The sequence below is a fragment of the Xiphophorus hellerii genome, chromosome 6 (assembly GCF_003331165.1).
Source record: "Xiphophorus hellerii strain 12219 chromosome 6, Xiphophorus_hellerii-4.1, whole genome shotgun sequence".
Classification (NCBI taxonomy): Eukaryota; Metazoa; Chordata; class Actinopteri; order Cyprinodontiformes; family Poeciliidae; genus Xiphophorus; species Xiphophorus hellerii.
In genome coordinates this window covers 12,343,927-12,363,297 of record NC_045677.1, presented here as the reverse complement: position 1 = coordinate 12,363,297, position 19,371 = coordinate 12,343,927, and the positions used below count along the sequence as shown (strand labels likewise).

At 38.3% G+C, this 19,371-nt stretch overlaps 1 protein-coding gene across 1 annotated transcript; it reads right to left on the bottom strand.

The window, feature by feature from the left end:
- Nucleotides 1-1,509: 1,509 nt before the first annotated feature.
- LOC116721683 (elongation factor 2) lies at nucleotides 1,510-11,857 on the bottom strand. Its single transcript, XM_032565567.1, has 14 exons — nucleotides 11,728-11,857; nucleotides 9,859-10,073; nucleotides 8,782-8,963; nucleotides 8,492-8,703; nucleotides 8,219-8,397; nucleotides 7,123-7,228; nucleotides 6,787-7,039; nucleotides 6,470-6,665; nucleotides 5,644-5,767; nucleotides 5,306-5,548; nucleotides 3,905-4,258; nucleotides 3,629-3,811; nucleotides 2,972-3,104; nucleotides 1,510-2,332 (listed from the first exon to the last, which is right to left on the bottom strand). The coding sequence occupies exons 1-14, from the start codon at nucleotides 11,728-11,730 to the stop codon at nucleotides 2,139-2,141; spliced, it is 2,577 nt and encodes an 858-aa protein (XP_032421458.1). The 5' UTR covers nucleotides 11,731-11,857; the 3' UTR covers nucleotides 1,510-2,138.
- Between the last annotated feature and the right edge of the window lie 7,514 nt (nucleotides 11,858-19,371).

Genomic DNA, 19,371 nt, shown 5'->3' with positions numbered 1-19,371 from the left:
GAACTGGTTTGATTTTTTTTTTTTATTAATTTTTTTTTTGTTTATCCCACAAACAGGGTTTTGTGGTCAAAGTTTATTCCTAAAAACATTGGCTTTGTTAGTAAGCATCTCTAACTCACTTGGGGTGATTTTCCATTAGGAAGGCCTATTCTAAACTTTAACTTCCTGGCTGATGGCTTTTTAGGTGTTGCTTTACCATTTCTTCACAATGTCATGTATGTTTTTAATTTTTTTTTTTTTTTTTAGCAAATCAACCTCACTACATTTTGTAGTTCACAATTGTGATTAGGCTTTCTGCCTTGTTCCTTCAAATCTGATGATGGTCATTAAGATCAAAAGAAATTTGGGTCCGTATAGTAAGGTTTTTTTTTATCTCTAAGCGCAATTGCGAACTGCAATTTGACTTTTAATTTTGAAGTTATAGCTTCTTTCTCTCTGAGTGCTGGTCAAGGATTTGTTTCACTATGAATAAGTAAATAACTTTTCCACATCCAGCCAGCATCAATATGCCCATTTTGCACCAACAATGTTTATTTTTTTTTATACAGTCTCTGAATATATGACATTGGTATTTTGCAATTGCAACCCAGGGACAATATTATTGAACAAGAGTAAATTCTCAATCAAAATCAATGCTTTGTATTTGCTTGAAAATGCAATACTCTAAAAGTGCTGTCAAATATGGTCTATGATAATTTTGTGATTGCGTTAGACTTCACTCACATGGTTTTTCCTTTACCAATATAAAGAATATTTTGCCATTAATGTCATAGAATGTAAATTCAAAAAAAAGAACAACCTAAACTAACATTTTAAAGCATATGAATCGTGGTTTCTGACCCAGAGGGATCATGAGCTTGATGCTGTCCTGCTTTATTGCAGAGAGCCTCAAACCAAATAGCTTTGTACTATAATCATGATCCAATTGGAGTGTAACTGAATTTGAATGTCTTTCTAATTGGTCTGATTTGATTGTGCAGTATATTCCTGTATATAAATTGGATCTGTTTGTCTTCAGATGACAGTTGTTGTAAATTGTGACTATATAAATAACTAAACTGAAAGTAGCTGGCATTTTCTGACAGACATTTGAGGGTTGGGAGGATCTGTTACACAGCATCTGTTATAGGGAGAATTTCTATTTTTTTTTTCTCATTTTTGTTAGATTTGATTTATCTGATCTAAAGGAAATGAGAAGTGGGAATCGTTTAGTACAAGGCTTCATGAAATCTGGGTAGCTCATTAAATCTTTGAATAATAAGATTACTCACTGTTCATTCATTACTGTAGACCTTCTTTATCAGTAGAAACCAGCTGAAATAGGTCAAATTAAAATAACTTGTGTTCCACCTGCGCTCTGCACGGTGCAGACACAATGCAGCCTCTCCTTCACTGTGGACGTCATTGTAAAAGGCGGAAAACACTGAAAATAGGCCATGATTTTTAAAAGTCGGTCAGTTAAATTGCTGAAGGTGTGCCAAAAACAAAATCTCACATCACAGCAACAGCAGATGTTGGGAATCGGGTTTATTTATGGACTCTAATCATTTAAAAATACTTCAATCGTGACTCAGATGCGATAATTGGGATCAAATCTTTTCACATTTTTAAAAATTTCTCACAGTTTAGGAGAGAACAGAATTTCAGGAGTCACATTTTTATTATTTTATTTATTTTATTTCATTACATCCACTGAACAAAAGCTGCTGTTCAGTCGGTTTTACTTCTGTAACACTTTTTTTGTGGTTTCTGTGGTTTACGTCTGGCCATGATCCATTTATAAGCATTATTGCAGCAGTATCACAGTGCACTGTACAGGCCCATCCAAGCAGATACGTGGAAGGAAAGGAGGGGTGAAGTAAAATAACCAAAGAAATGAGGAATAACTGCCTTGATCCAATTGTTTTCTAAAACCCTCACCCTAGGCACTTGGTGTACAGTAGCTGTGAAATGACAAGAAAAAAAACAGCATCACTGCTCCCACTACCTCACAGCTAAAGCTTTGATCTGCTCTGGGCTCCAAGTTAAAAATAAACTAACTTTGTGATGAATCTTTAAGCCTGTGCAGCGGTTTTTAAAGTGCCCATGGGGTGGGGTTTTGTGTTGATTTGGTATTTTATAATCCAGAAGTCGGGAGTTTACAATTTGTCCAAGTAGTTGTCGAGGGCCGGTATGCCCTCCTTCAGACCTTTACGTTTCCTAATTTCACTGACGACTTGGAAGGGTTTACTGGTAACGTCACTGGGATCACCTGGGAGGATCTGCCAGTGGTCAAACACACACTGAGGAAAGGCCTGGCCACCAGTGTTACTGCGCAGGTCAGCTGTGAAACCTGAAGAAGGAAAAACATAGGAAAAATTAGTTTTTAATAATAAAAGTACTTTTATTGTACAGTTATATTATATTTATCATAAGAGAAACTCTTGCTGTATATCTGTTCACTGACTGACTGTAGATATGTAGCAGTACTTTGCAAATATATTCACACTCCTTGATTTTTAAAAAAAATTTTCAACCAGCTTTAGTGTATCTTATTAGGTAAGTACAGTTTGTGATTGACTGAGGAACAAGTAATTGCAAAGTAGAAAGAAAACAAGTTGTTTAAAAGTTGTAAAAACAAAAATATGAAAAGTGAAGCTGGAATATGTATTTGGGTCCCCTTGAGGTAACACTATGAAGAAAATTTTTTTCTACCTGTTTGCATACCTAAAACACTGTCAATCATGTGTCATAGTTGGGTTGCTGTGTTCAAACCAGGGTGAAGCATGGAGTTCCTTTACATCCAAATATAGCACCTTGCATGTGTAACACATGGAATTTAGCTAGCAATTTAGTGAACTTGAATTTATTTAGGTGTAATTTGGAGGAACTCTGGTTGCAATGTCACAAACTGTGAAAAAAGCTCACATTTACTATCACTGAGCTCAGATTCAATGCAATCTTGAGGGAGGATTTAATAAAAGCGACCTACCAAAGGATTCATTGACTGGCAGGTATGCTTTCACCACAAACATGGGAGTTCCAATAACTTGGGATTCCTCAAAGACGTGTCCACGCTTCTTGTTTAACACGCCATAGATCCCACCGACCACCTGCTCTGGGCACTGCACGGAGAGAAGGCACAGAAACAAGCGTGCTATTGTTAAAGTGCAAAAAATACACAACCTCTCAAGCCCGTCTAAAAATAAAAACAATATGAAAATGTCAGCTGTGAAATACAAGGTGTATTTATTATTGCAATTGCAATTATTCTATTCACATCTTCCATTATCAGACATTACTGTTGTGCATATTTGTTGTAAGATGTGGGGAAAAAAAGAGGAATTTTCCAAAATAATCTACCTAAGCTGGACTTTGAATGCATCCATAACATTAGTATTAAGTAGTTAACAGAAAGCAAAACATATTGAAGTTTCTTAAAAGGAACTGGGAGATCCACAGTCTTTTTTTGTTGATCCCATTTAGGAGACAACTACAAGAAAAGTGACTGAAATGCCTTTGACCCTCTAACAGATGTAACAGACCCTTACATCCTACCTAACACCAGTACTTGATTCTTATAGCTTCTTTGTCAACTCGTGTGTTTTTCTGAATGCTTTTAGAGCTGATCTGAATCCTATCTCCATACCTGTATCTCCACAAGGTAAACCGGCTCCATGAGGCGAGGCTGGGCTGTGAGCTGGCAGGCGTACAGGACCTTGCGAGCAGTAGGGATAATCTGACCTCCACCGCGGTGAATAGCATCTGTGTGTAGCGTGACATCATGGATGTCAAATCGGATTGCGCGCATATTTTCTTCACATAGTGCGCCCTAAAGGGGTGAGGACGTCAGTGATTACCAGATAAATAATTACATACAGCAGAACTATAACTAAACAGAAGAGGCGACGACAGGTCAATGCACCTCTTTGGTTGCCCACTGGAAACCAGCCACCATGCTGTCCTTGATCTCATTGAGGTACTGGACTCCCTTTGTGATGTCTATCAGGAGATTGGGCCCGGTTCCATCGGGACCAAAACACCAGATCTTCCTGGCCTCTGTCACCTCCCACTCGTATTTTTCAGCGAGGTAGCGTGCGCGAGCTTTGAGCTCCTGCCGAGCGGTGACCTCCCCTTTCTCGATGTCTTCGGCCAGGCCGTCCGGGAACGGACGGGACTTCATGAAGAGACGATTGTGCTTGTTGGGTGACTTAGACAAACACATCTGATCTGACTCCTCCGTCACTGTCTCTCGGTAAGACACCACCGGATCGGATTTCTGAAACAGAGGAAAGGAGGAGGATCAGAGCATGTGTGGAGGTGCAACCGTGTGACGACCAAATGAGGATATTTAAGAGTCTATAGGTCAGGGGAGTCAAACTCATTTTCACTTTGGACCATGTCGAGATCACGCATGTTTTCAAGAGCCAGTTGTGCTAGAATATCTTGATAAAAGCCATTAACAAACTGTTAAAATATTAATAAATAGATGTCTCTGCATTTGATAACTGTTTCTTAAAAATAAATAAAATGTAACTTGTTCTCACATTGATCAGTCCCTCCAGCATTTCACAGTTGTTGTTCTGCTTTTTTGCAATCAAAATCACAGATTTTGTGGTGCTAATTTTGAAAGAAATACAAGGAATATTACAATATTTTCCTTATGTATGACAGCAAATGTGACTTTTGTTACTCACTGTATCGATCACTGACTACAACTTGACATCATGTAAAAATGAGGCCACAACAGTAAAAGTAAGAAATACTGCCATCTGCATGTGGGACTTAAAAGTCACTTATTATAATAATGTTTTTGACCATTTTTGCAGAAAATTTGCAAATTAACTCTCAGTTATGCAGCAGCACAAACAAACACAGGTGTATGTCATTTTTGCGTGAATTTCTGTGATTGTGGAATCGCAAAAAACTGCAGGAACTGTTCGATTTAATTTGGTAAGTGGAGTCTAGAGGGCCACATAATAAGCTATGACAGTCCTGATTTAGCCGGGCCTTGAGCGATATAGGTTATGCTAATTTCCATGTAAACAGTGTTTTGTGGAATCTGTTGAAAGAAACTTGCCTGAACCTTCAAAAATATCTGTATACTTTTATATGATAGAGTTAAGTTACGTAAACTTAAGAGTAGGTGCATGTAATCTTTAGTTACTCGAATCAAATGTAAGATTTTTAAAATATGCTGTTTAAAATAATTTGTCACTGTGTTTTGTCTCAATTGATCATCATCTATCAACCAACATTCAGCATTCCTTCTCTGACTTCCTGAGCACCAAGTCATTATCCCAGAAAAAAAATCTTCTCCATCCACCTTGAGTGGAATGCAGGCATGGTCCTCCTCCAGGTCTTTGAGGCAGATTTCCAGGTGCAGCTCTCCCGCTCCGGCGATGATGTGCTCTCCGGACTCCTCGATGATGCACTGCACCATGGGGTCTGATTTGGCCAGGCGCTTCAACCCCTCCACCAGTTTGGGCAAGTCGGCTGGGTTCTTGGCCTCCACGGCGACTCTGACCACGGGGCTCACACTGAACTTCATTACCCTCATGTTGTGGGCCTGAGAACAAGTCATGAGTATTTCTGTATTGTTGTAACATGAAGCTAATATTTGCTACAATGTTTATACAAAGTATAAAGAAAAAAAAAAGCTACCTGTTCAAAGGTGGTAATGGTCCCAGTCTTAACCAGGAACTGGTCAACTCCAACCAGACCCACAATGTTGCCACATGGAACATCTTCAATCGGCTCCACGTACCGACCCATCATCAGAATAGTTCTGCACAAGGAAGCAAGTAAAAGAATCAGCCAACCTTTATTTAACAGAGCCATAATACAATAATGCAATAATACTCATAAGTCCTAAACCTTTTGGCATTTTCCTGTTATAGAAGCTTGTTAAAAGTTTACATAAAATGGAAGGATAATTATAACTGATTTTTTAACAAATAAAAACCAGTAAAATGCTTTTTAGAACTATTTTTTACAGCTATCAGATGAAAGTCTACCCATTCTGCTTTCCAAAAGAGATCAATTTCTGTCAGGTTTAATTCACAGCATCTATCAAAAGCAGTGTTTAAGTCTTGTTGCAGAGTCACAATTGAATTTCAGTCTGGACTTTGACTGGACCGTTGTATCACAGAAATTTGCTTTGAGCTACTATTCTAATGTAGCTCTGATTGTATGTTTTGGATTAAAGGTAAAGGTAATTTTATTTATGTGGCACATTTCCAGCAACAAGGCAAGGTTGTTGAATCTCTGGCACAGCTTCTCTGTCTCTGTTAAAGAAACTCAAGATTATTTTAAGGATAAAAGGGTATGAGTGCCAGGACATTAAGTCGCATTTTAATGTAAAAAAAAACAAAAAAAAACTTTCTTCCATGTTAGTTTGGAACTACTTTTTGTAGTTAATTCAAGTCCTATGAACGATTTTGCCAGGCTGTGTATTTTTTTTAAAATATTTTTGCAAGAACATTCTTACCTCTGGATCGGTTTAATGTACAGGTCTTCCTTTTTTCCGGGCGTGAAGTTTGGCCCCATGATTCGAACCTTCAGGCCTGTGGACACGCAGCCAGAAAACACGCGTCCAAAGGCGTAGAAACGCCCCTTGTCGCTTGTCGGGACCATCTTGGAAATATACATCATCAGAGGAGCCTTGGAATCACAGCTCTTGATACCTGACAAAAGAGTTGAGACATGAGAGTCCAAATCTGATGAGGTCAAAGTAAAATGTAGTTCATTATTGAAGCACTATGAAGCATTTAAAATGCTTCCAACTGATTGACGTCAATGTCTGACCCATGGCAGCCTCATCGTCTCCCGGTCCTTCGTAGAGCAGCTCGCAGCGGTACTTCTGTGCCGTGACAGGAGAGGGCAGATGAATGGTGATCATCTGGAGCAAGGCTTCTCCAGCAGGAAGCCAGCGGCGCATCACCGCCTTCAGCAAAGGCTTCCCTTCCTTCTCCTTGTCCTCAGTGTCCAACTTGACATCCAGCTTGTCGATTAGCTTGGCTGTTTCTTCCTTTTTGAAATTCATGATGGCATCGAACACCTGGAATTGAAAACAGCGACTAAGGAATTCACTTTTGCTGATGCATTTAGCCTCTGAAAACCTCAAACCTGCTTAATTTTCACCTTGAAAATTGGATCCAAAACAAGCTGGCAAAAGGTTCGAGGATATTTCTGACCGTCAGGACCAGAGGCCGTCTTACTGAATTTGCCTGCAGATGGGTCAAAATATCTAGAAAAGAACAAAGCGATCAAACACCAGATCAAAACATTAGAAACTATTCAGATCTAGTTAAGGATGCTACTAAAACATCTTCTCTCTTGAGTACATCTCCTTGTACTTTGCTGTAAAATGTTTTTGTGATGTTACGTAGGAGCAAAATGTTAGTGCTGAGTCTGTTCATTTCTTAGTTCGCTTCTTCTGACATCAAATGAAAGCAGGAGTCGTTTGTACCGGTTAGGATTTAGAAGTTCCTGACGGATTTTAAAAGAATTTCCTTCTGACAGAACATAGCACAGGTTAAGCATCGGCAGGAAAAATATTTGTTTTTTTCTTTTCACAGAAAATATTCCTCACTCAGTCATGCTTATTAGCAAAGAGTAAATCACAGACAAAGGTAATGCTGTCATTAACTCTATATTTTTCCATTCCTTGTCAGGATGGGTGATTCTTTGTTTAGCTGTGTCTCTTTTCTTGAAGTAGCAATTGACAAACCTTTTGCTATCATTAACACTGTGTACTATTTGTTTTTCTCTTGAAAGCACTGCTACACCAGTGCCTCTCTGTTATTTCTGTCTCCTTGCTTCCCATCAATCTTTAGCCAATTCAGTTCCATTTCTCCCGCTGAAGTGGTGAGGTTCTTTCTTACTGCCGCCATATGCTTACTCAGTCCCAGGAGTTGCTGCAAAGTTAAGAGCTCGATGCAATCTAATGAGCGTCATCACGAGATAAATACGTTTTTAAAATAAACTTCTCAATGTAAATCCTAATGTATCAATGCCTGGTTCACAGGTCAATAACATGAGTTCAGCACTTATTTTATTCTTTACCTTTTGTCATCATTTTGATCACATAAACTCTAAGAAGGGAGAAAAGTGACCTGATGATCAAGACTTCTATAAAAGATTACAATGGCATCCTGCACCTCGGACAGCTTAACTCGTGCTATCATAATGAGAGTATGAAAGCATGACTTTGTAAGTCTGCTCTTATTTTTTTTACCTGTCTCCCCACAGCTTCTTCATCATGTCCTCCACTTTCTTGCACCTCTCTGCTGGCCCCTTCTGAGTGGCTCCTTTCGCTGCAAATTTAGCGACGTACATCTCAGCGAACTGCTTCAACGTGAAAGCCCAGCCGTGGAGGCCGGAGCCGAATCCAACTGTTCCGATAACGGGGTCAATCTGACGAAAGGAATTACAAGAATTTTACTATTAACTTTTTTTTTTTTTTTTATGAAAGAAGTGTGTTGCTGTGGCAGCTGTGAACGGGCTTCACCATAATGCTCCCCATGGGTCCCCCTTCATCTTCTCCGTAGGTGGAGATGATGACGTTGACGTTCTCCACGATGCGCTGAAACGTCTGGTAGAGCTCGTCTGGCTCAAGCTGCAGCTCCAGCAGGGCCCGGTCCATCTTGTTCATCATCAGGACCGGCTTGATGCGTTCGGCGATGGCCTGCCGCAGTACGGTCTCAGTCTGGACGCACACACCTGTCCAGAGAGGTGAGAGAGGTGACTCTCTGCCTACAGGCGGAGCGTTAAAGAGCAGGTTACAGTTCACGTGATTACCTGAGACACAGTCCACCACCACCAGGGCACCATCTGTGACTCTGAGGGCAGCAGTGACCTCAGAAGAGAAATCAACGTGACCCGGGGAATCAATCAGGTTGATGAGGAAGCCGCTGCCGTCTTTACTCTGCTTGATGAACGCCAAGTCGTTCTCTTCAAGCTCGTAGTACAAGGAGATGGCCCTGAGAGAGAAATAACGCGAGACACGTTCATTGTACACTTAGGTAATTTTAGCTAAAAACTCAAGCTAAAACACCTTTAAACACTTCAGCTAAATTCGAGACAGATGGATTTAAGAATCTGACTATACTCTGGATAAGTTGGAAAAAGATCGAAAGGTGGGGCAGGAGAATATTTGATCCGTAGGGATTTTATTTATTTGTTTACTTAGAAAGGAATGATCTGTCTCAAATGTAACAATGTCCTTTCAGTGTAAAGAGTATCAACAAAAAAAAAACCCAGAATCAATCTCATTGCATAAAAGTTAACATTCATTTGCCCGTTATCAAGTGACATAAATATTTGATCCCCTTTGTAGAAATACGGTTTCTACAAACTGGAGGCACAGAGGATGATTGAATAAGTTAAAAGTTAGCACAAACTATGCAGAACAGCAAACTGTCTCTTCCAGAGAATTATGCTTTTTATTCAGGCTACTTTTAACAAAAGGACTGATGCTTCAACATGTAACAAGAAGCTTAATGTGCTACAGGACAGTTGCTTTGTTTTGTTCTTACAAGTGGTCAACCCATGTGTAAAGAAACACACTGCATTTGGAAATGTAGGCAGGCTATTAAGAATCTCAGTCTTAAGGTTGATCTCCACACTGAAAGGCATTTTTTAGAAATTAGTCCAACAAGGACTTTTGCTTTTTGAGCTTGCAGCGTTGTTCCACCCAGCACAAAAACAAAGAAAAGAAACGTTGCTATCCATTTGCACTGAATGACTTATTAATGGATGATATTTCATTGTGTTGCATTTTAACCTGAGTTATGTCTGTCATTATCACTGTTTAGTGGAATCATTCATGATTTAAGTCATGTTTGGAACCACGGAGCTGTGTCCAGGCACACATACGTTGATTTAATAGTGATGCAGCGCTCCTGCTCGTCTTTGCGTGTGTCCGTAAAGCGGGTCTCCCCGGCCCGGGCTGAGGCTATGATCCCAGCCTTGGACACCAGCGAGTCGGTCAGCGTGGACTTCCCGTGATCCACGTGGGCGATCACGGACATGTTCCTGATGTTGGACTTTTTGTCCATGATGGCCCGGATCTGATCCACAGTGAAGTTCACCTGTGGGGAGTGGGTTGCATGTCACATGTTGCAATCATTTACGCACAACCAGCAGCAGAGGTTCACTTTATTCATCGTATGTTTCTATTTATGTCGCGTAGTCACAGCGTGCACAGCCGCTCCAGGCAGAGTTATAAAAAGAAAGACATGTCTGAAACTGAACCTAGGAGAAAAGAAGTGGTGGTGGTGGTGGTGGAGGGAGGGTGCGGATTTTGCCTTATGGCTGAAGCAACGAATCAGGAATTACTGAGTCACTATCCACATGCTGCAGCCGAATGGGTCGAGCTGGACCTCTTTCTAGAATTTATCTGCTCTAAAGCTCACTACTGCTTTAAAATGTTTACCCGAAGAAGCATACAAGCCGTTACTGAAGCCAAGAAAACTATAAAATGGAATTTGAAAATATCATATTCCAAAAACAGACGGTTCCTACTACTGAGTTTGCACTAATGATCATATATAGCATGAAGAAGGATGGATTTCCTAGAGCCCAAGGCATGTCATGGTATTTGTAATAGGCTTATCTTACAGTTTAAGAGGACTAAAAGCAAAATATTCCCACAGATAATAGTAGAAACAAAAGTACTAATGTCTATGGGACTAAAGAAGCCTTAGTTTGATACTTCATAACCAGTTTATCTTATGGTTTGGAAAGATTATAGGCAATAATAATAATAATAATAATAATAATAATAATAATAATAATAATAATAATAATAATAATAATAATAATAAAAAAATTTACAAAATCAAATCATCGCAATGGATATTCATAGAAATTACAAATCATATCTTGGCACAAAATACGAGTTGCCAGGTTTATATCACAGTTGAGTATCTTGGGCAATAAATAAACAAATAATGAAAAAAATAAAATAAACTATGGATCTTGAAATGGAAGCCTTAATTAAATCAAATATATTACTTAACCAGTTTGTCTTACAGCTTTTGCAACATTTCTTGAATTTCATTTAGAGTGAAATTTGTACAAATAATGAAGTCTGACCCAGATCTAGTCCAAAAAACGACTCCACAAATATACGATGTCCTGTTTATTAAACACAACAACGCACATCTACTTGATTATAACTAATGATTAGATAGGCACAACGTTGTGTATCTCTCTAGATGACGTCTTGCTTTCGGCCTATATGTAATTTCATATTTTAACGCGATCACATTAAATAGAGTGACGCAGTCTCCTTTAATCCGCCGTAATTCCTTAATTCAGTAAACCCACGATTCGCCACACGTTTCACGGACATGTCAGCTCCGTGTTTCTCCACTGCCCGACAGCATTTCTGCAGTCCTGGCCGATATTAAAGGCTTTGCGGTGGACGTCACAGGGAGGCTGAGCAGGGCCGCGCAGTAAAGGCCACAGCCCTGCTTTATCAGCCGGCTGCTGCGCATGTTGCAAGCGACCGCAGCCCGAGCCCTTATCTGGTCACACAACACCACCAAGTCCCCCGGCATCCATTTCCCACACCTGACAGGCTCCATCCAGGGCGGCTTGTTGCGCTGTCACCGTTATAACCACGCGTGAAGGTTATTCCGTGGAGTCGCTCACAAACAGGCTTTCGCATCTAAATAATTATAAACGCAGGCTTTACAAAATAAAAATAAATAAATAAATACAAGCCCGTTTTATGCTCACCATGTTGGATTTTGGTCGTGGATCCTAGTATGTGACGGTTTATCGCAGCAGACACTGCCTATGAGGACAGGCAGTCCCGGTGGCGTGAGAGAAGAGACCCGGCTGCTGCTGCGGCTGTCGTTTTCAAGTGCAGGTGAGAAGCTGCAGCGGCAGGGGGCGCTGCTGCTCGGAGGTCCCAGCTCGGATCAAGTTTCTGTGTGCAGTTGACATTCTCCGTTTGTTTATCCTACATAAAAGGAAAATTATCAACTTTTTTCTTTCACGTCTTTTCAAAAGTGAAGTTTAAAAAAAAATCTTAAAAGTTTTCTGCCACACATAGCAAGCTGCAAGCAAAGTTCAATTTTGGTCTCATTTGACCAAAACACCATATTCTACATGTTTGCTTCATGTCCTATCTTATAGCCAATTTTCCATAAAAAACAGATTTTTTTTTAACGTTGTCGCCTAAACAGAGTGTTAAAAAAGCACCTAAAGCACTCCGAATTGCCTTGTTGCTGAAAATGTGCTGTATAAATAAAATTATCTTACCTTACCTTACCTAAAGGTACCTTACCTTACCTAAACCTAACTACAGATTGGTACAAGATTGGTACCAGACTAAGACTAAGGAGGGAGAGAAGGATTTACAAATGACAAATATACAAATTTACAAATCCCTCTCTCCTCCTTAGTCTTCAGATTTCTCCATAAATCTGGCTTTTATGGAAAAATGACAAGTGAACATTCAAGTATGAATCTTTGGCTATAAAATGGAAAAAAATTGAGATTTATGCAATTTTTGCATTTAAACCTTAATTAGTTAGAGGGACATCTGATTAACACATAGATATTGCTTTCTTTATGAATACACTATATAATCATATTCAGGGAGTCTCTATAGTGTCCGTAATGGGGTTGAAGAATTACAGTGACTACATCTTGAAAAAATGACCAATAATAATGGACAATTAATGCCTGAGATGGGAAATTGTGTTTTTCTGATGCTTAACTCTGTCCTTAACGCGAAGGAATATGCATACAAATAATACATTTTCATAAAAAAATGTAAAATGTCAAAGTCCAATTCTCGTAGAATGACCCTTATACTTCACTATCCAGGTTGGTTAGGCAGAGAGATGGTAATGTAAAGCCACTGCTGCTCTGAATCGATAGAGTCATCTGTGGTGGAGTCTGATCAAACTGCATCCTGATTGCCTCCTTTGGAGTTCAATGACATTTGTGGGAGAAAACTTTGCCCCACTCTTCAACACCAATTGCAGAGAAACGGTAAAGGACGGAAGAACATTTCTGCAGATAAAATTATGCAATCTATACATTGATAAAGTGAAGGCAAACATTGAAATAGATGGATGAATTTGAGCTAAAACACATACTACACTACTACACACCCCATGTTGCAGAATAACCTCCCCCCACCATCCCTACTAGAAATATGTTCTGACGAACAAGAATAGACTAAAGTACAGCAGTCAACATGAAGATAAGCTATAGTGTCGTCGTGGTCACTTATTACTAACTTATATTTTATTCAGGAGTTATTCATTATTTATTGGCTGCCTTTAAAGGGAACGCAACACATTTAGCCATGAGCAAAAGCACAACGTTGCATGAAAGAGGCTACATGTTGGCCATAATTATGAGCCATACGTGATGTCATGACCTATTTTTCAAGTTGAAGTGTTTATAAGGGCATTGTGTTGCACGTGTGCTCTAGAGTATTTTTGTTAAATTATTTTCTATGTTTGCTTTTTGTAAGACTAGGAAATACGTTTCAGACATTCACCTGGTTTTAATTTCAAATCAAGGCTTGGAACTAATTGTGTGCTTGAAGGATTCATTAATGAGGGCTGGCAGTTTTCTATTCCCGTCTGTTTAATACTGCACTGTGAAGCAGCTGCAGTTGCTGTGAGAGTTTCCCACCAGCTGAGGGCAGAGCAGAACAAAACATCTCAAAGACGTTCCCAAAGAGAAAATGGGACGCAAGATTGTTAACCAGAGATTTGGTATTGAATGCATATTTTCAGCAAAAGACTTTGGACATTTTATTTTCTTATCTAACCTGATCTGTTGCAGAGAAAATAAGGAAACATATCAAAATTAACTTGAATTTTGTTGTTAGGGTTAAGATAAAAAGTCAGAATCAATAGATTTATTAGTGAAAACATTTTGAGAACTTTTTAATATGCATTACTTTGAGTAAGTATTGATTAAGGTCTGGACTTTGACTATGCCCTTCTAATATGTGCTTCGTGTTAAACTATTCCAAATAGGTTCTGGCTTTAAGTGTTGGGTTGTCATGCAGCTGGAATGTCAACATAATCCCCCAGCTCAAGTCTTTCAGAACCTTTCACAAATTTTCCTTGATTTTGCAAGTAGGTCAAAAATATCTACTTGGTCTCATCTAACCAGATTGATGGTAAATCAGGACTAATATTACGATGAGATTAAAATACACAAACTCTATTGACTATTCAAGGCTCTGGATTTTATCCAGGGGTATCAGAATAAAGAGGATGTAATACATATGTTATGCACTTCAAATGTGTCTTTATAATGACCACCTTGATAGTGTAAATTTAAATGAATGTAAATTTATGGTTCTAAGGTGACAAAATGTGCTAAAGTTCAAGGAGTGGGAAGTGCTATTGCTCGTGGTTTTATTAGATTTTACAGATAAAAACCACACAAGACTCGAAAAACATGATTTATCCACACACTTTTTATTGCAAAAGGGAGCACAAAGTATATTAAGTTTCTGTTTTGAACAAATAACCAACCAATATGTGGTCATTCTGACCAGTGCAGCTGGGTTTCTCTTTACCCCTCTGCAATATCAGCGCACACTGGATCACGCCTTCTACATGTGCAGCTGACTTGCCAGCAGAGTGATTCATGAAGCCAAAGCCATGGGTTTGCAGGTGTACTCTTTCATTCAAGATGATGAAGACAGATTAGTCATTATCAAATGGAGTGGCACATTTGTGAAAGAGCGTAGCAAATATTGCTATATTTATGCACAGCTGGTGGCACTTAAAATGTCATGCTGCTGCTGCTTTAAGTGCAAACAAACGTTCAAACGAGCTCCAAAATGAGACAAAATCTCCAGTCATTACACGAGATGAAAGGATTAAGCTGAGCAAAAAAAGAAAAAAAGCATTAAAAGAGATTTAAAAAGAGGTTCACACTGTGTCCAAGTAAGGCAAATAAATATTAAGGTACATTGTGTAAATCTTAGACAAATATTAGTTTAAACTGATGACACATTGTTAAATTAATAATAGCTCCGTTATAAAGCAGTGTGTTGTTTCCCCTGACTGTAATTTCTTTTTTCTTCAGCCTCATTTGTAAACATTTATAGAGACTAATATTGATAACCCTCATTGATAAGTTCACACCTTTTATGACTTTCAACAGTGACTTTTCTTTTGCCAAATTTGGCCAGATTTGTGGAAATACTTTACTTTCCTCTCTGTGTTTGTGATGTAAAGAGCATAAAAAAATAAAAATACATAGAAAATAGTGCAGCCATCGGAAGTCCACTTGCTCGTGCATCTACAGCCTGAGTAGTCATGAAACATCTTGGAGAGTTCAGAGATCAGAACTCCATCTGGTCCTTGTGGCAGAAATTTCAGAAAATTTCCTTTTCTCCAAAGCTCAAAACCCAAAGATGGTGACCTGTCTAACTGTCGGTGTTTGTTGATGACGATTGATGGCGTTCTAGCAGGGCGAAGTCACTTCTTGTTACCAGCTGGCAGCTTATATGGCTTTCAGGATTTGGCAATGGTGCAAGCATGAATGCCCCTTCTCAATGAAATAGCTTCAAGGAGTCTAAGTTCACTTTCCTTGAAGCTGGTATCTGCCTTTCCACAGAAAAATTGAGCCGAGCTTTGGCAGAAATTTATAAAACTCAAAGAATATTGTTAGATTTTGTTCACTTTTTTTCTACCCAGCCTCTTGGTCCAATCTTGTATTTGGTTCTTGCTACTAACTTCAGTCATTCTACAGACTCTTTACTACTTAAGAGATGCTCTCTCCTTAACCTGTGACAAGTGTTGGGTACAATTCTGCTTCTTTGGTTCAGGCAGACCCATTTATATTTTTGCACACAGACTGAGTGATTGTAGTCACCTGTAGTCAAATAGTGACAGAAATATATAATTTTTGTGTAATGAAGATAGTCAATAGTCAATATTCAATAGTCATAGATGCAGGAATCATGTGCCCTTTGCAATCTAAAGATATAAAGGACATTATAAATCAAATCTATTATTATTATTATTATTATTATTATTATTATTATTATTATTATTATTATTATTATTATTATTATTATCACATAAATGTTTAATAAAAGGGGCAGTAGCCTTGGGGAACCTCTCATTTGATTTGTGTTCACTCAGATTTATAATTTCCAAATGACTCAGAACAGTCCCCTACTGCCAAATAAGATCTGAACCAAATTTGTTTATAGCATCTGTAATATATAAGCTGCATCACCAATATAAAAAAGCATCTTTTAAGCAACTTGTGGGCATCATAAATAATTTCTTTCAAAAATACAGCATTCAATGATTTAAAATAATCTCAACTCTGGAGGCACAAATAAGATGTTTTATTAATATTGTCATTGAAATATAAATCTATCCTTTTAAACTCCTGAACATAGATGTGAATTCTCTTGCTATAAAAGTCTATGAAATGCATTAGTCTGTGTTGAGGAGGAAACATGCCATGTCTGAAAGGCTGCGTTAACAGCTACGGCTTTTTAAACCTTGAAGGCTGCAGACAGTTGACGAGACAACGCGCTGTTTTGTTATTGACTGCAAGTTCAGGCTGGGCAGAGAAGACGATAGGATTGTAGTGAGAGAATGTCTACAAAACAGATTCTGCTATTCTAAATGTGCTATGTGTTATTGTCCTTGGCCAGGTTTCTGCAAGAATGGAGTAGCACATGTCTCTGCTGCATAAGATAAGAACATGCTTGCATTCATTTTGTTTTCATGATTGATTGATGCCTGGATGCTATGCTGACTTTGCATGTAAAAAAATAATAATTTTATGAGGTCTAAATTTGGGATTGAATTGGTTAATAGGTGCATAAAAATGAGGCTTATTGTGGATGAAACGTTGTGTCATCCTGACAGGTTTGGAGGAACCTAGATTCCATCGGTGTTATCACTTCAGAAAATGTATTGGCCTTCAGTCTAATTGACTAATCTATTTAGCTAGTATAAAATAAGATAAACTGATTATGCTATGCTTATGTCCCCCCAAATCTCTTTCTACTATCATCAAGACATTGTGCCAATTTTTCTAGACGAGTAACATGAACTTAAACTGAGCCAGGGTTGTCCAAACTGCAGCCCGGGGCCATTAGCAACGCTTGGAACAATCCTGCGCTGCCTGGACCACAAATTAACAATGCATGTAATTTGCTAGCTCAGATGCAGACTCACATTTAAACACAATTGTTTGGGGACAACTTTGGCTGATGGAAGGCCTTTCAAAAAGGATACAGACAAATTACAATTTATTTATTTACTAAAAAAGCCTGAGGGACCCTGTTTATGTGGAATACTAGAGTCATGATGTTCTTATGTCTAACCACCGAGAAGTAGAATATTCTTGTGTGTCTGTGGTTGAGGAGGGATCAGTGTGCTCCATCACTAATCGGGTTGGATCTGAGGTAACTACAACACCCCCCCACTCACATCGAAGCACTTTTTAGAGCAAACACTTGGATTTTTGTGAAATCATATTCACAAAAAGAATAGAGTCATATTCAATAAGTTGGAATATTGTTGAAAAGTTAATTTATTTGAGTAACTACATGCATTAGGTGCAACACATCATATAGATTAATTACAGATAATTGAGACAGATGTTTTCAATCTTTTACTTTTGAAGGTAATGGTGATATTTCATTTAATACATTCTACAGAACTCAGCTTACTATTTTTGTTTTGTTAAATATTGAGTGTTTAGTTTATTGTGTCTCAAATATCCTGTAGATATTTTGTTGAAAAAAATGCTTGCATGATTTATTACATCACAGTCTTTTTACATATCATATTCTTTTATTGATCTCAAGAATGGGTAATTCATCTTCACCCTGTTTGTGACTCACACACTGTAGGACACAATAATGTACAATTAAAACATAATATCACATCCATTAATGCACATTTCACATTTCAGCTATCAAGAAACAGGTTTGAAACAATTTGGTTCGATCATATCAGCCCGTACTTTGAATCTCTCCAATCTCCAATTGGAACAACAATAAAGATAACAAAGTGCCTCCGCAATGCTACGAGTCCTATTGCAGGACAGATAACAAGCTCTCGGTCATAAGTAAATTGAAATGCAACAAATACAGTCAGGAAAGTGGAATGCTTTAAATACTGAAGTTCTCATATTGGATTCATACGTTGACCTCGCTTTGCTCTGCGCACGACTTCTCCCATAAAATAAAAATGAATCTTTCACAGCTGGTCCAGAATAAATCTCTCAAGCATCGAGCTCCTCAAGAATTAATTTGAAAACCCCTTACACCTTATTCTGACCTTTTTGAATATTAGAAACTCCTTTGGTTGCATTTCAATTCTGCAAAGTCCACATGAGAAAATAATATTTTTCTGTCCAACAAATCTTCTACAGAGGACTTCATTCTTATTTTTTTGTATATATATCCCATGTTGTCCTTTGTGATGTTTTCAGTGGAGAAAATTACTCTGCATCTCAGCAGAAACTTGTGCTAAATCCAAGGTTTGTGTACATGTGAAACTGAAATAATGATTTGAAAGTTTCAAATTATTTGGTGCACTTTTTTTTGTGCATTCACGTCTGGGCCCATTTTGAGAAGTGACGGTGTCCAAACAAAAAGAAAATCAGAAAAACAAGACGGGCACAAAGAAGATCTTGTCTTTGTCTTCTTTGTTGTATAGAACTAGTAAAAAAGGTATGTGATGAGAAAAGAAAATGACTATTTTTTTTAAGTACAGAACATGTTTTTCCGAAGGTGTAATCATGTGTTGAAGTTCGAGCTGTAGTAGTGTGTTGTATGTAATTCAAAGTTTTTCTGAGAAGTACAGAAAGGATGATGGGAACAGCCCAAATCTCCTCCTGTTGATAATAATGAGATATGTCTTTGCAAGTCTGCATGTTCTTCTTGTGTTTCTCCCTAGGGAACACGTTATGTAATGTAATCTGACTTATTCTGTGCATGCTTAGGGAAAGCACAACACAGATATTACTTAATAATGGCAGTAAAGATAAGCAACAGGGTTTCACTCAGCGTTCATGCCGTACAAATACAAAATAGAGTAGATGGAAAGGGAAAAATAAAAAAAAGTGAATGTGGACACAAAAAAATGTTTTAAAAAATGCACAGATTTAAATATGTTTTGGAATATAAAGATTTCTTGTGTTTTATTCTCAACTTTAACATGCAGAAAGACCCAAAAATGGGATTTGATCCCAGTACTTTCTTGCTGCAAATTAAAAGTACTACCACTTTTGATTTGCAGCCTTAATTACATTAAAGGTGATTAAAATTGACTTTTTTTTTTAGCTTTATATCATGTTGTAATGTTACTACCTCATCGAAAACATACCTGGAGTGTTGCTTTGATTCCTTCATCC